General features: G+C 41.1%; 3 protein-coding genes across 6 annotated transcripts; 2 read left to right on the forward strand and 1 right to left on the reverse strand.

The window, feature by feature from the left end:
• Nucleotides 1–137: 137 nt before the first annotated feature.
• Nucleotides 138–1,662, reverse strand: uba52 (ubiquitin A-52 residue ribosomal protein fusion product 1). Its single transcript, XM_062450548.1, has 5 exons — nt 1,567–1,662; nt 1,006–1,117; nt 792–878; nt 599–701; nt 138–304 (listed from the first exon to the last, which is right to left on the reverse strand). Exons 2-5 carry the CDS (start codon nt 1,106–1,108, stop codon nt 211–213), a joined length of 387 nt encoding a protein of 128 aa, XP_062306532.1. The 5' UTR covers nt 1,109–1,117; nt 1,567–1,662; the 3' UTR covers nt 138–210.
• On the forward strand, nt 1,112–6,869 carry si:dkey-13m1.5 (stabilizer of axonemal microtubules 5). 2 transcript variants are annotated; one of them, XM_062450546.1, is made up of 9 exons: nt 1,112–2,173; nt 2,452–3,088; nt 3,433–3,539; nt 3,760–3,854; nt 4,067–4,167; nt 4,475–4,593; nt 4,888–5,077; nt 5,319–5,407; nt 5,942–6,869. In XM_062450546.1, exons 2-9 carry the CDS (start codon nt 2,557–2,559, stop codon nt 6,068–6,070), a joined length of 1,362 nt encoding a protein of 453 aa, XP_062306530.1. In that variant the 5' UTR covers nt 1,112–2,173; nt 2,452–2,556; the 3' UTR covers nt 6,071–6,869. The 2 variants fall into 2 exon arrangements, with proteins under 2 accessions (XP_062306530.1, XP_062306529.1); XM_062450545.1 differs by having other exon boundaries at nt 1,112–3,088.
• A 254-nt stretch (nt 6,870–7,123) lies between these two features.
• On the forward strand, nt 7,124–13,143 carry arrdc2 (arrestin domain containing 2). 3 transcript variants are annotated; one of them, XM_062450585.1, is made up of 9 exons: nt 7,124–7,227; nt 7,369–7,629; nt 9,963–10,032; nt 10,147–10,294; nt 10,384–10,486; nt 10,592–10,848; nt 11,030–11,192; nt 11,342–11,499; nt 11,666–13,143. In XM_062450585.1, the coding sequence occupies exons 2-9, from the start codon at nt 7,371–7,373 to the stop codon at nt 11,717–11,719; spliced, it is 1,212 nt and encodes a 403-aa protein (XP_062306569.1). In that variant the 5' UTR covers nt 7,124–7,227; nt 7,369–7,370; the 3' UTR covers nt 11,720–13,143. The 3 variants fall into 3 exon arrangements, with proteins under 3 accessions (XP_062306569.1, XP_062306568.1, XP_062306567.1); XM_062450584.1 differs by lacking the exon at nt 7,124–7,227 and having other exon boundaries at nt 7,356–7,629; XM_062450583.1 differs by lacking the exons at nt 7,124–7,227; nt 7,369–7,629 and adding an exon at nt 9,085–9,465.
• Nucleotides 13,144–14,170: the final 1,027 nt, after the last annotated feature.

Below are 14,170 nucleotides of genomic sequence, written 5' to 3' on the forward strand. Positions count from 1 at the left end.
TACAGTTGATCATGTATCCCATTGATGCTCGCATCCAACCAAACTAGTTACATTAAAACGGTTTCCTTTAACTGTTCCTCTGTATAGTCCTGATATATACCTCCACCCCTACATAAACACAATGACAAACAAGGTGATGTCTTTTTACCATTTATTTAACAGATCAGAACAGTTCTGTATCAAGCCCACAGAAGGCAACAACACAACAGTCTACTTGAGCTTCTTCTTGGGGCGCAGGTTGTTGGTGTGTCCACACTTCTTCTTGCGGCAGTTGACAGCGCGAGGATGGAGACGGGCGTAGCACCTGCAACATGAATCAGCCCACACTTAGTTTACTCTTGTAAAAGCGGCATTAGCAACAATCACTAGTTTTCTAGTCTAATTGCCAAATCAACAAATTGCTTAACTATTAGAACTAGCACTGAAGATCTAGGGAAAGAAGTCTGATTTGATAGTGCCAGTGTCTTGAATCCCACACCTCATTGACACTTTGCCATCTTGACACCAGTTATGGGAGTGGGAGTTTAAACTTAACACATGTACATCTAGGTGCTGATCTAATAGAAAATGGAATCACAGAAAAAGAGATGAGACATACTTGCGGCAGATCATCTTGTCACAGTTGTACTTCTGGGCCAGCTGTCTAAGAGAAGGCTCAATGATGCCTCCACGAAGACGCAGCACGAGATGCAGGGTGGACTCTTAAGACAGAAAACAATATAGTCATTCATCTTTTCTATTATGCCGTTACGTCGAAGGACTTATGAACGTTATTGACAAGACGCCCTTACCTTTCTGGATGTTGTAGTCCGACAGAGTGCGTCCATCTTCAAGCTGCTTGCCAGCGAAAATCAAACGTTGCTGATCGGGAGGAATACCTGTGGAGAAACATTAATTAATCTTACAGGTTAACCCAAACCAAATGATTAGTCCAAAGTTTCATACAAGTAAGTAATCGTTGATAGTATGAAATGCAATGCCTGGCTATTAAATAAGATGACGTACCTTCCTTATCCTGGATCTTGGCTTTGACATTTTCGATAGTATCGCTGGGCTCGACCTCAAGGGTGATGGTCTTCCCCGTCAACGTCTTCACGAAAATCTGCATCTTTGCAGGCTGTGGAGAGAAACTTCCTATTAGTTTACGGTCTAGTCGACGAACACAGCGGTAAACTGAACACACGCTGGCTAGCCATCTTCGCACGCTAATAAGACTATGCGTGTGGTGTCGTTAGGTTAAACTACCCATTACTTGTACAACCTGTGCTATCCAACTTATCACAAATAATATAAAATTTTCTTTCTGCGGGGCATGGTTAGCACACAGCCGTTTAGCTAAGTTAGCAGCTAGCAAATGTGTTTTATCACAAGGCCTCTGCCACATGCTCGCTTGAGCAGATTACATTTTAACATTTTATGGGACTTTTCTGGTTTCAAACGTTCAAACAAAATTATTTAGAAGAAACTCCCACAGTAGCGTGATGACATTAGAATGTCAAAGAGACATTTTTAAATAGTCTTCTAAAGAGTTTTAGTAAAGACGTTGTGGACAAACTATGTACCCACCCGGCCGATAGCTGTGCCTCAACGAAAAGAGGTTGCGCGAGGCGGAAGGGAAACTACATCACATCCTCTTCTATTGTGACCTCCGTGAACTTTACTGCCACCTGCTGTTGAGAAACTGAAAATATGTGTTTATACATGTTCATTTTGATGAACTCGTTTGGCACTGCCTTGTTACTTGGTGTTTTGAAACACATGGATGTCTTTTTACTTTTTATGGAAATGCGTTGGATATGTCAATTCGTCATGATTTATATGACGATTGGAACTCGTTAATAACCCTTGAGCATTAGCTTTATATGCAGCAAAATGTTGGTTGTCCCCACCACATCTCACTCCAAGTTTTTTTGAAAAGTTGGCAGCCCTGATAAAGTCTAAAATGTACTATTTTTTTCAGGGATCATAGTACAATTTAGATAGCTGCATGATTGCCATATGTTTACTAAGTCATTACTCTGTAGTCATTGCTGGTCAACAACATGCAATGTGAGATAATGTGGGTTATATATTGTAAGGTTATCCACGGAAATAGTAAATTATGCATGATGGACACTTGACACCTGGAAGGAAGCCCACTCCAACTATTCAGGCTTCGCATACCATGGAATGGGTAAATAACTTTAATTTCCTTCCTAGCAAATTTAGCTGGCTAGTAACTTCTTTCTTCATGACCACATACAATTAAACTTGCATGGATAATATCAAAATACTTTTACTTAGTCTTAAAATTGTCTATGTCTGTCTAACTTCTGTTATGTGAAAGTCAATTTGGGGGTGATATTGATTTATCAGGGGCTATAATAGAATATTGACTTTCTTTTCAAATAGAGGATTATGACGTCATTGTTATTCACAGTCCATCAATGTTTCCATGGTGTGGCACAACAGTGCATTCTTTTTCCAAGGAGATGGATGAACATGACAGGAGAGTAACATTCGTGTAAGCTAAGACAGCCAAGATCTATGTGGTGTTATTCTTAAAAGTGATATTCAATGGCTACTGCTGTAAGTTCCCTGATCCAGGCTCCCCTGACGGGTAAGGACTTCCACAAGTCCTCACACATTCCCTTTAAAGACTATGGCAACTATGGACCACACCCAACATTCAAGACAACCGTTCAGGAGGACTTCCATTCCTTTGCCACACTTCCCAAGAGATGTGCAATACCGCGTCCCCCCCCAGCCCAGGTTGAACACAAGGACTTGGCACAGATCAGGGAGTATGTAACCGAGGCAGTCGCTTCCTATCCACACTACCCTCGGAGAGCTCTGAGTCGCACCCTTGCTTGGGCGAAGCTCTGCACCAACTTTAAGATGCACTCGGACCCCAAGCAAGTGAATTACCTGACCACCCAGGCAGATGGCTTCAAGCCCCAGTTGTCAACGACCCTCATGAGAATTACTCGGCCAGTCATGACCATGACAAAGACCCAACTCAAGGAGAAGCTTCCGGACACCACGCATAAAGCCACCTTTCCCCCACACAATGTTTCAGCCATTGTCAAAGCCCCAGTTAAACATCTAGGTCAGTGACGTTGTTTTACCTTTAAACAAATTCTGGAAATGAAGCTTATGATTGATTGTACTGATCCCTGTGTGAATGGGGTGTACTCACATGTTTGCTAGTATGACAAATTCACAGTCAAATGTATTTCCATGAAAAAGTTTGCTGGAGTGAAAAACAGGTTCACTCCAGCAAATCATTACAATCCCCACTGTAGAACAGTAGCTATGATCTTAATGTTTAACCTAAAGTATGAATCCTCCAGGTGGCCGGCCTTTATGTGAATTTAGGTTATCATCTGTGAAAAAAACTAGTTAAAAAAAAGACATAAAAATACTGAACATTTCAATGTCCTTGTAATCTAGGGGGAGAGCCCACTATCAAAGGAGATCTGAGTGTTCACCATTTTAACACTCATCACAATGAGGAATTCCAAGGAAAGTGGTATAATCCACCTCAACCTGTAGAGAAGGTACATGCAAACAAACGTAAAATGTATATTTAGAGAATAATTTACACAATTCAGCGTGGTTCCCATTTCTGAAAAATTCATATGTATTTTACGAACCTTGTTTATTAATGAAATGGACAATGGGTCTTCTGTGGCCTAAGTCTAATATAAGACCGTGTCAGGACTAATATAAGATGATGATGGAATGTTAGGAAGCTTTGTTTGGCCTTCTCTTCCGCAGCCCATTTCTTCCTCAGTTGCCATGGGAGATCCAAAAAAGACATTTATGAGAGAAACGACTCACGACGAGTCCTTCAAACACCCTGGTGTTCCTAGGTTTGTCACTTCTGCTCCTTTAAATGCCAGGATACACATCCTCGAAACAGGCAACCATATTAGAAAAGAACTGGCCATCTTTATATGTCACATTAGCATACTAGTTCTGCTTTCAAGAAAACATATTCTCATCTCTTCAAAAAAGAAAAATGAATTGAAGCTATGTTGACCCCAAGCCTGCTGTTGATGTTTTTTTTTATTGTTCGTATTAGCCCAGTGAGCATAACAAAACGTCTTCAAATCAATCTTGGGGATTACTCTGAGAACACATGGACATCTACAATGTCGGATGCATTTCAAAGTGCAAAGTCAGGTATTCAAACTCAATGTTACACATGCATAACATAAAGACACACGGTTACTGTCACCTCCTGGTTTTACCTGTTCCTGATGACAAGTTACTAATTATTCATACATTGAAACAATCAAATAATACTCAAAGCATACTGTTTATTGTTTATTTTCAGAGCTATGGTGAGAGGTAAAAGGTAGTTTAACAATGTTGAACCTAGCCAATTGAGACAGCTGAGCTCACAGATAAAATACTACTGCATTGTATTCAAACCCAGTGTGTGCCCGTTTCCCTGCCTGGCTAACCGTCCAATTGGCCTGTTTCCCAGACCTCTTTTGCTTGATGCAGGGGAACAAGAACCAGAGCTCTTTTCCCAGGGGAGACACTGATGTGGGACGGAATCGTGAGAGTATGACGGCCACCACTAATGGCTTCTTTTTCACTGAGGTAAAATGTAGTTCTGTGTATTTACCAATTTCCTGAACTGTTAGATATCAGTGGTTTTCTGGTCTAATAGAAACTTGTAACTCGTAAAGATGTGGGTATTCATTATTTGATTTATCTTTCAGGTAAATGATTAAGACTATACTACAGCAACGCAGTGACATAGTTTGAACCAGTTTCAAGCAATAACAGAAAACGTACTTTGTAATTTTTCAGGGCATTTTTTTAACTAAATGAGCAGTTTGTAAGGTTTTACGAACCTTCATAAGCTTGAGTTTTAATTCCCAAATCCCACAGCACAACCATAGAGAACGAATACCCCATGTCAGTGGGGCCAACTTGAGGACCAAAAGCAACATAGAACTGGGAAGACCCAGTCTGGGACGCCTGTTCTACACCACAACGACCCATGATCACTACCCCAGAAGGGGCCTTAACCGGGTCAGACCACACACACACCCTTCTGGCCAAGTGTTGGCTCGCCATGGTGAGGCACCCTGCTTTGTTTCGATATCTTCAGAAATCCATACTTAAGGAATTATTTGATACTGTATGTTGGGCTGTATGTTGTTCCATGTCAAAGAGATATTTTCCTTTCATGACTGGATGTAATTTATTTTCATTAACTTATCAACCATAATATTAATTATTGCTTTGCAATTGGTTCAGTTTTAGTATAATGGAAAAATACATAGATATAATAATTTCCTTGCCACTATGTTCCCCAGAGCCTGGGCCAGCCTTGACAACCGTTCAGAGGGACTTCCTCCCACAAAACGGCAGGAGACAGGAGCTTGACCCAAGACAACTTCAGCAGGTATGTGGCCTAACACCTTATTTACACACAGCCCGCAAAAATATGCAAAAGTAGGAACCAAGCGTAAGATTTACCACCTGCTAATTTTTCGGCCTTTATAGGACTTGAAATGAGCATTAGAGCGCATTATTACAAATGTCCAACATCATAAAGCCTGTCTTTATTCACAAGCTTTAATAAAGATGTTACACTGTATTGTGTAACAGAGGAGACTGTACCCTCCCCACTTGTCATAGTACACAGTCACTCTTAAAGACTCAGGTTCTCTGATGGTCACAACAAGACTGCAGTCATGTTTTTGTGGGGTTTTGTGACTTAAACGTTCTTATCACTGCCCAGAGTAGAGCTAATGCACATAGGTTATTACTCTCATCTAAACGCAATTACTATAAATGATTTATGTTACATAGGGCATGGATGAGTAACTATAATTTTTATTGCTGAATTGTTTTAAACTGAATTGTTAAGATAATTATTCATTTAGAGTTGATCTATCAACTTTCTGTCCCCTCTCTCTTTCTCTGTCTCTCTCAGATCAAAGAGAGCCACATCATTGCACCCTACAATCAACAACACTTCAGTACGACCCATAAAGAGGAGTTTGGGCCCAAATCTCGCTCCAAAACTTGCCTAGACAACCATCCAAGACACAGCTCTTTGTAATGATTTGTCAGAACTACCTTAGAGACTTGTTTTTATTTGGATGAAGATTTTATCATAGAGTAGAAAGGCAAAAAAACAATACATAAATCCTATAATCCATGCAGTGTTTTGTTTATTTTCTATGGGTACTTTTGAGCATTTTAAAATACTTAAGTTGCATTTTACTTGCTCAATACATGGCATGTTGTGATGCTCTTTATTTGTTCCTGGAAGTAACTGGATGTATTTCAAGTATTTATAAATACATTGAACCCATATGAATTGACTTGATTCTGTGCTTTACAAGTTTTTATAAAGGCTGTGAAAGGCTTTATATTTTTTATAGAAAAATGTTCTGTGTTTGTAGTATAAACTAGATAAATTGGGTTCGAGTCTGTTTAGTCATTACAAGTTTAGATTTAGGATGTTGACTTCAGTGTGGTTAATAATAAGCTGTGCTAAAAAGATAATCTAGAAATAACAACATAACCTTGAACTTGTGTGGCAAACTTCTTTTACTGTGGAAATCGGGAGCTAGAAAGCAGACACAAACAACATGAGGTCACCAACCTGGATGTTCCAATGTTCTGTGATTGTGAGGTGAAATGTGCGCTCGTCCAAATTCAGGAATTCCTCAGTTAGTTTATTCAGTAGGCTAATTAACCATTTATTTACATCAGTACTTTATTTTTAACTACACAAATATGGATTATGTCACATCGATATGCTCAACATTTGGAATGTTATCCATTTGACTATAATCTCGAATTCATTCGATGCACATTGCATGCTTCAGAAAAATAAAGGTTTAATAAATTGACTTGCAATGTGTTCCATAATTTCCAAAAGGGGGCCCATAGTTTAAGTTTAAGAATATTTGGAAAGATATGAGGAAGAACTCGAAAGACATATACGGAGACACTTGGTGGATAGTTAAGAAATCCTGTCGAGCGGACCATAGAATATGACAAGTCAAATTGGGTGGTCGTTTGCATAAGTGGGCGGTGTGATTGGCATATACTTCGTTCTTATTGGTGTAAAATGTAAACCACTTTTAAACTGGGCGTTGAAACCGTGTAACAATATAAAGCAACTGAATTGTAGCGAAATAGTGGTGATACAGTAGCGAAGATACCCTACTAAAAGAACATTTTAAGACGTAACGGAGTGACGTTGTGGTGAGTTTGAAAGCTATTGTCTGCTTTCAGTCAATTCGTATTACATTTCATTTACAAACTTTAGATCATGTTTTAATCAGTGATACTGTTACTTTTCCTGGACCCTTGGTTAGGGTTTAAATAATGGAACATTTCTTCCAGGAATGAGCTTCAAAACCATCAAAAGTTTCAAGCTGGAGCTGGAAAGGCAGGACAATTCCGTTTACGCTCGTGGAGAAGTGGTTTCTGGACAAGTAATCCTGGAGCTCAATAGGGAAATAAAGGTGCAATGTATGAAGGTCCTTGGACGAGGGTTTGCTACAGTCCACTGGCTGGAGAACCGCAGTGTGGGCATGAATTCAGTTTACAACGACTACACCTCCAAGATTACCTATTTCCGAAAGAGGCAGCATCTCATTCGAGGTCAGTAAAGTGGGCTATTTTAATTGTTGGAATTTGGGCTTGCCTGAATGACAATAGAACACCGAAACAGTCATTTTCAGGAAGAGGCATTAGGCTAGTGCTAAATGTTATGAACCAAGTGCACCGAAAGCAGGACTTTTGGTGGGGTTAATGTTTCATTAGAAAGTTAATGGCATGGATCGTTTGGCAACCAAACATCCATTGTGAATTTTGGACCGGTGTTGCAACAGAAATGGAGGACACAATCCAAACACTGTCACTATTTACGTTAAGATAACATTAAGACTATGAAATTCCCACTGGCATCATCTTTGCTTTCTTGTAGGCCAATAAAGGCTGAGAAATAAAGCTACACCAATGATTTGCCGATATCCTCGATTGGCTAACGGGTTGGATTAGATTTATGATTAGAAACCTGTAGCCTTATCAAAAAACCTTGGCTAGGGCAACCCGTTTTGTTTCTTCTTAGGCTATCTATGCACTTAGGTGGACTTATCAGAGCAGACAATAGTGAATCGTGTTTTCGGAATTTGAAAGTGAAAGGCGAGGGAAGGGGAAGCCACGAGCGGCCGCTGCCAAGGAGACTCAAAAGGGGGTGGGTTTTTTAAATAAATGCATCTTTTGTTCTCAACGTGTAAAACATCACGTAGGTCCCAGTAACTGCAGTTCACACTAATATTTTGTCCGTTTGACGCCTGCGCGTGCATACAAGGGGTTTTGTAATCACAACAAAACGATGCTTTGACAAACAATTATGACAAGCAAATCGACGAATAGCAAAATAAACTGACTGCCATGTCCCCCTAATAATTTTCAAGTTACATTTTATAGCCTTGTAGTTCCTATGATGACCACAAGATGGCAAGATCATAACTCTCCACTGTCATGCCATTTCTAGAGATCATGACTAGGCGCTCTATTATGCGTGTCGCGTGCACGCCACAGAGAGGCAGTATATAACCCCTCGGATACTTCCAGGAAACAAAGGAGTAAACAACTTTCACACAAAAGTTTTGTCCCTGATTTTACAAACATTGAAAACTTTTGGAACTATTGGTAGACACTACATTGGGCTATTTCCCAAGCACTCGTTTACGAAAGTACTGAAACTTATAATAAACCGTGTTTGATAACTTGGTTTGAACAAAGTGTTCCCTTTTGTGCAAACGATGCATTGCATCAACATTGCATTGAACTTGACCAAAAGCTTGGAACAATGTGAAACTATTTTTTTGTAAAGTTCTGCTGGGAGAATCCCAGTCCTGGGGCATGCTCAGTAAGCATGTTTTCGTCTAAGAACTTGAAACCATCAATCACCAGGCTCTGTTCCCCCTCCACTCGCTATCCACACCCATGGAAGATGTTTATTAGCCAGCCTTGCCTGGGGCCTTTACATAATATATTCACAAGCGCCCGCCCCCTTGAACATCACCTAAAAGGAGCTGGCGCTCGCTCTACCATCCACAGTTTTGTTTAGCAAGTATTGCGAGGATACCGAGAGCCTAAACTCTCACTCATCAAGTCACTTTAAGTTCTCTCTTTGGAATTAACAAAGCTTCAAGATGATTTTCGACAAATTGAAAAAGTTTCATATCGTCTTCGACTCTCCAGAAATCGACTCCCCTCCTGTCTTCAGTAGTGGGGATGTGGTGTCTGGAAAAGTTGTTTTGGATCTGGCAGGAGAAAGCAAAGTGGAGTCGCTGAAATTGCACGCCGAAGGTTTTGCGAAAGTGCATTGGACCGAGTCGCGTTCGGCAGGGTCCAGTACTGCTTACACTCAAAATTACAGCGATGAAGTGGAGTATCTGAATAGAAGAGAAGTGCTTCTGCAAGCAGGTCAGACTACTAAAAGCCTCCATGGAATGAAAAGCGATAGAATGAAAAGCACAGAATAAAAGCGATATCCGATAGGTTTAGGAGTTTTAATTGTCTTTGCATGCTAATTTTATTGATTAAGTGTACGAAACAACATTAGGAGTGGTAGCAGACTATTGTTCAATACAAAGCACTTGAGCCTATGCAAGGGCTTTCAGCTATAATTGGAATGCAAATAAGTGTTTAATTCACAAACGCAGAGCTAAGCTGTGGCATCGTTTTCTTCAAGTTTACCGTTCTCTGACAAACACGTTCAGCACAATAAAAACGGGAACCACCCCTACGTGCAAGCACTAAATGGCATGTGATTGTGCCCCAATGTTTGAGTAGAACACGGAAACTGTAGCTAAGGGGTTGAACAGAATGCAAAGTTCGCTTTCAGGCAGTATACAACCTACTGTACAGTGTATTGTACCTTATCCAATTAGATTAATGCTTATTTGTTAATCTCTTTTCAGATAACGGAGAGCTAACCCTCCTCTCTGCTGGAAGGCATGAATTTCCTTTCAGTTTTCAGCTGCCTGAAGAGTGAGTAAACTGTCAATGGGAGCGATTTTCTTGGGCAGAATTAAGTTTTGCTCCTCTTTTCATTACTCTCATTTTCTTGATTTCTAATTGGTCAAAATATTTTCTGTCTATCAGGACACTGGTGACATCTTTCGAGGGCAAGCACGGAAGCATTCGTTACTGGGTGAAAGTAAAACTGCACAGGCCCTGGTCCACAGTCAAGAAGATCAAGAAGGAGTTTACAGTCATTGAACCCATTGACATCAACACCCCAGCCTTACTGGTAAGAACATGCTGAAATAAGAATATATTATCCTCTGGATTTTAATAATATCCTCTGACATCCAAACTCACAATGTCCTATTAATTCAGGCACCTCAGGCTGGCACAAAAGACAAGATGGCACGGGTTTGGTACCGTAACTTTGGACAAGTCTCCATAACTGCCAAAATTGACCGCAAAGGCTACACACCAGGTAAGAACAAAATATTTTAACCACCAAGACTATCTTGTCAACCAAAATTGTAGTTTGTTTCAACATAACAAGAGTTCTAACATCACGTTCGTCTACCTTTTATAGGTGAGGTGATTCCAGTCTTTGCCGAGTTCGACAACGCCACGTCACGCTCTGTGGTGCCCAAGGCCTACATCACTCAGACGCAGACGTTCATCGCACGCGGCACCATGAAGCAGAAGCGGGCAGTGGTGGCAACTTTATCCGGCGACCTGGTCGGAGCTCGCCGCAGAGAGACCTGGCACGGACGCGCCATCAAGATCCCCCCTGTTGGGCCCTCCATCCTGCAGTGCCGCATCATCAAAGTGGAATACATGCTGAGGGTGAGTTAGCTACACTCAGCCGAACATTACACACGCACTCCTACAGTGTGACCAGCCCTGCTTTCATGACAGTTGACATCATCAGTTGTATTGATGGCAGGAATAATAGTTGTCGATTACTTTGTCTTTTTGTGAACGGTGTTTCTAAAAGCTCTCTCTCTCTCCCCCCTCCTCATCCCAGGTGTGTGTGGACGTCCCAGGGACCTCCAAACTCTCCCTGGAGTTGCCCCTGGTCATGGGCACCATACCCCTCCACCCCTTCGGAAGTCGTACCTCCAGTGTCAGCAGCCAGTACAGCGTCAACCTGGAGTGGCTTCGCATGGCCATCCCCGAGCAGCCTGAGCGTAAGTACCTGTCTCACTGCTAGTGCTACGTAAGTACCTGTCTCACTGCTAGTGCTAGTGGCGTCCCCCAAGGGTCTGCACTGAGATCAGTGGAAATGTGACCAAACATGAAATCGGTTGATTAATGTGGATTCTTTATTCTTTCACAGCTCCTCCCGACTATAGTTCTGTGGTGACCGATGAGGAGGCCGGGCTACAGAACTCAACAGCACCCCGTCCTGAGGAGGACTTTAGTGGGATCCTGGAGCGCCCCCTCACGGCCTTCATCCAAGAGTTTCGCTTCCGGCCGCCTCCTATGTACAGCGAGGTAAGGTCACGCACAATAGATCCTTCCCCACCCTCACTCTCCACCTCAGAGGGTGGCTGTATATTATTATGGCTGCTGGATGTTTACATTTACACCTGAGACTTGAGAATGTTTTTTACCTCCAAGTGTTACTATGAAACTGATGTTTTCTTACTTACGCCAACAGGTTGACCCAAATCCTCAGCCAATCAACATGAGACCTCGTTGCATGACGTGTTGAACCATCAGCCCCGCCGGAAGGTCAAGCGACGACCCGATTTAAAAAAGTTAAAACAAAGCAAGAGATCTTTCTTCTCCTGGATTACTCTCTCCGAAACTGGTCCTCGGGTCCCGAGACGTGTCTCCCGGTGTGGAGAGGGACATGAGTTCCACCGAGAGGTCGGAAGAGGCCAAGGAGCCAACAGGACCTGAGGTGTTGTAGAGAAGTTCCTTAGTAAGCAAATAAGGACATGTTATCAAGTTGTCTTTAGCAAAAAGGAAATGACTTCTCACCCTGGTTCCTGTCCTCCTAAGTGATTATAGCTCTGCACAAGCTCAGAGCTGCAATTCCCTCCAAACAATGATTCCCAAGCAAGAAATGTTGGTGTTTATAAGTTGGGTAAAAATTGGGGGAATAGATCACTTGATGTTTGTTAAGGGAGAGTTGCAGTTACAGATGAAATCCTAAACCTTAAAGACTTTGTGATTTTTTTCCCCCCAGTACTCATTTGTGAAATGAGTTAATTATACGCTGGTATGGTGAAAGGATATCATGATCTGTGATGCACAACTCCCGGCCTGGTAACATTTTAAGATGTCAAACCTACATTATCAATGTATTGTGACTCAACTAGCATGGTGTTTCCATGACTATTTCTAATGTTGTGACTAAATGTCAAATGAACAATAACTACATATCTGAGATGAATGGAGAAAAGTTGAGTCAGCAGGTGTAGATTTGTAGACAATGTACGCGGGTAACAAATATGCAAAAGGGGAATCATCACCTTTAGGATATGCATACAAACCAGAATCATTGCATAAAACTTTCTTTGCAGAAGCTGTGGTATCTTAAAAGATGTTTGTGCTTTGATGGTTAACTGTTACCTAAGAAAAAGACTGAATTCTTAGCATGTTGATGAAGTTCAGAGAGGTTGGTACTGTGGTAATGTTAGACCATCAGCACAAAAAGAGTTGTACGTAGAATTGTCAATAGCCATACTTAAGATGTTGGTTGTTCTGAACCTTGATAACAGTGATGGAAGTTTTCAGAAGCTGCAGATTGCTCCAATGATGAGCGTAAAAGCTGCTAAGAGGAGGGGAGGAAAGTCAGACTCATGGTTTTGTGCATTTGATCGAACCCAGATGTCTGTGCCTTGATGTTTGAGAGCAGTATGTTAACCTCAACAGAACATGTACTGTGATACAGTCAGCCTTAAATTGGAGATGCCACTTTGAACTGTACAGGTGAACATTCCAAAAATGACTTGAGGATCTTGCCTAGTTTCCAAAACAGTGAGCAAAATGGCAACTTCAGGTCAGCAAAGAAACACTGTTGTGGAAGGTACACAACTGAAGCTGAATGTATTTTATACAAATGCCATTGTTCATACAGACTTTGCCAAGAGTTTGTATTTCTTTTTTCAAATAAACAAATATAAAATTCATGTTTGACTCATGGGTTTTAATGGGTTGGGCCATTTTTATTGATGCTGTGCAATAATTCATCAGAGAGAAATAATGACATTTTATCTTATAATACATAAGTCAAATAATCTCGCCGTTCTCATATTGTGAGCTTTGCCTTGCCAGTGGCATGGCGTGTTTAAAGAACTCTCTTACTCTGAGGCTGTGTATGAAATCAATAATGATAGCCATTGAAGTGGTTGTGGGTTTGTATTTTTTACATGGAACAGTTACATAAATGTGCTTTTCAAACTATACTGAGTCTATGGCAGATCATCTTACCAAACCTCCGAAACATACACGGCTGGGATGACTGGGTGACCTCTAGTAAATAATTGTCATGTTTCTGTAATCCAAGTGTGAACCGTCCAGAAATACTTTATTTAATTATTGACTTTCAGCTGCTATTTTGCCATATCTATATACCCCCCAAATATTTATTTAGTTATTTACACGTTTAATAATCTTTACAACTAAACTGTGACACCACAGTGGGGACATCAACAGGCTATTTTAGCGATGACTTACAAGACACTGTATTGCCATGCTATGTACATTCCCAAATTGCTAGTTGCAAGCTGGCAACAAATGTTTAGGACATTGACTGTGTTCCGAACAGTCTGTTTACCTAATCATAGTGTCAGGAACAGAGCTTCCTCTTAAAGGATGTCGGCTGCTAGGCAAATTCCTCCTTGTGTATTTCCCCCAGGGGAACAGCCAGGGCACACAAGCTCTCTTGTGTATCAGTTAATTCTTACACAATAATTAGATCTTCTCTGTGCAACAGAACAAAACAGAAGAGGACTAATCTACTGTAAAGGCTGTCACTTGGTTTGGTTGGTTGTTACTGTATAAGGGTTTAGCATTTTTTCCTTTGAAAATCTAAAATTTGGCACTTCATTTAACAGACAGGCCAAAGCTCATGGTCAAGGTTTCTTACAAGCCTAGTGTGAATCAACATATCATGTGACACATCATAATCCAGGTGACCTCGTTGGGACCTGTG

This window comes from Osmerus eperlanus, chromosome 24 (assembly GCF_963692335.1).
Source record: "Osmerus eperlanus chromosome 24, fOsmEpe2.1, whole genome shotgun sequence".
Lineage (NCBI taxonomy): Eukaryota > Metazoa > Chordata > Actinopteri > Osmeriformes > Osmeridae > Osmerus > Osmerus eperlanus.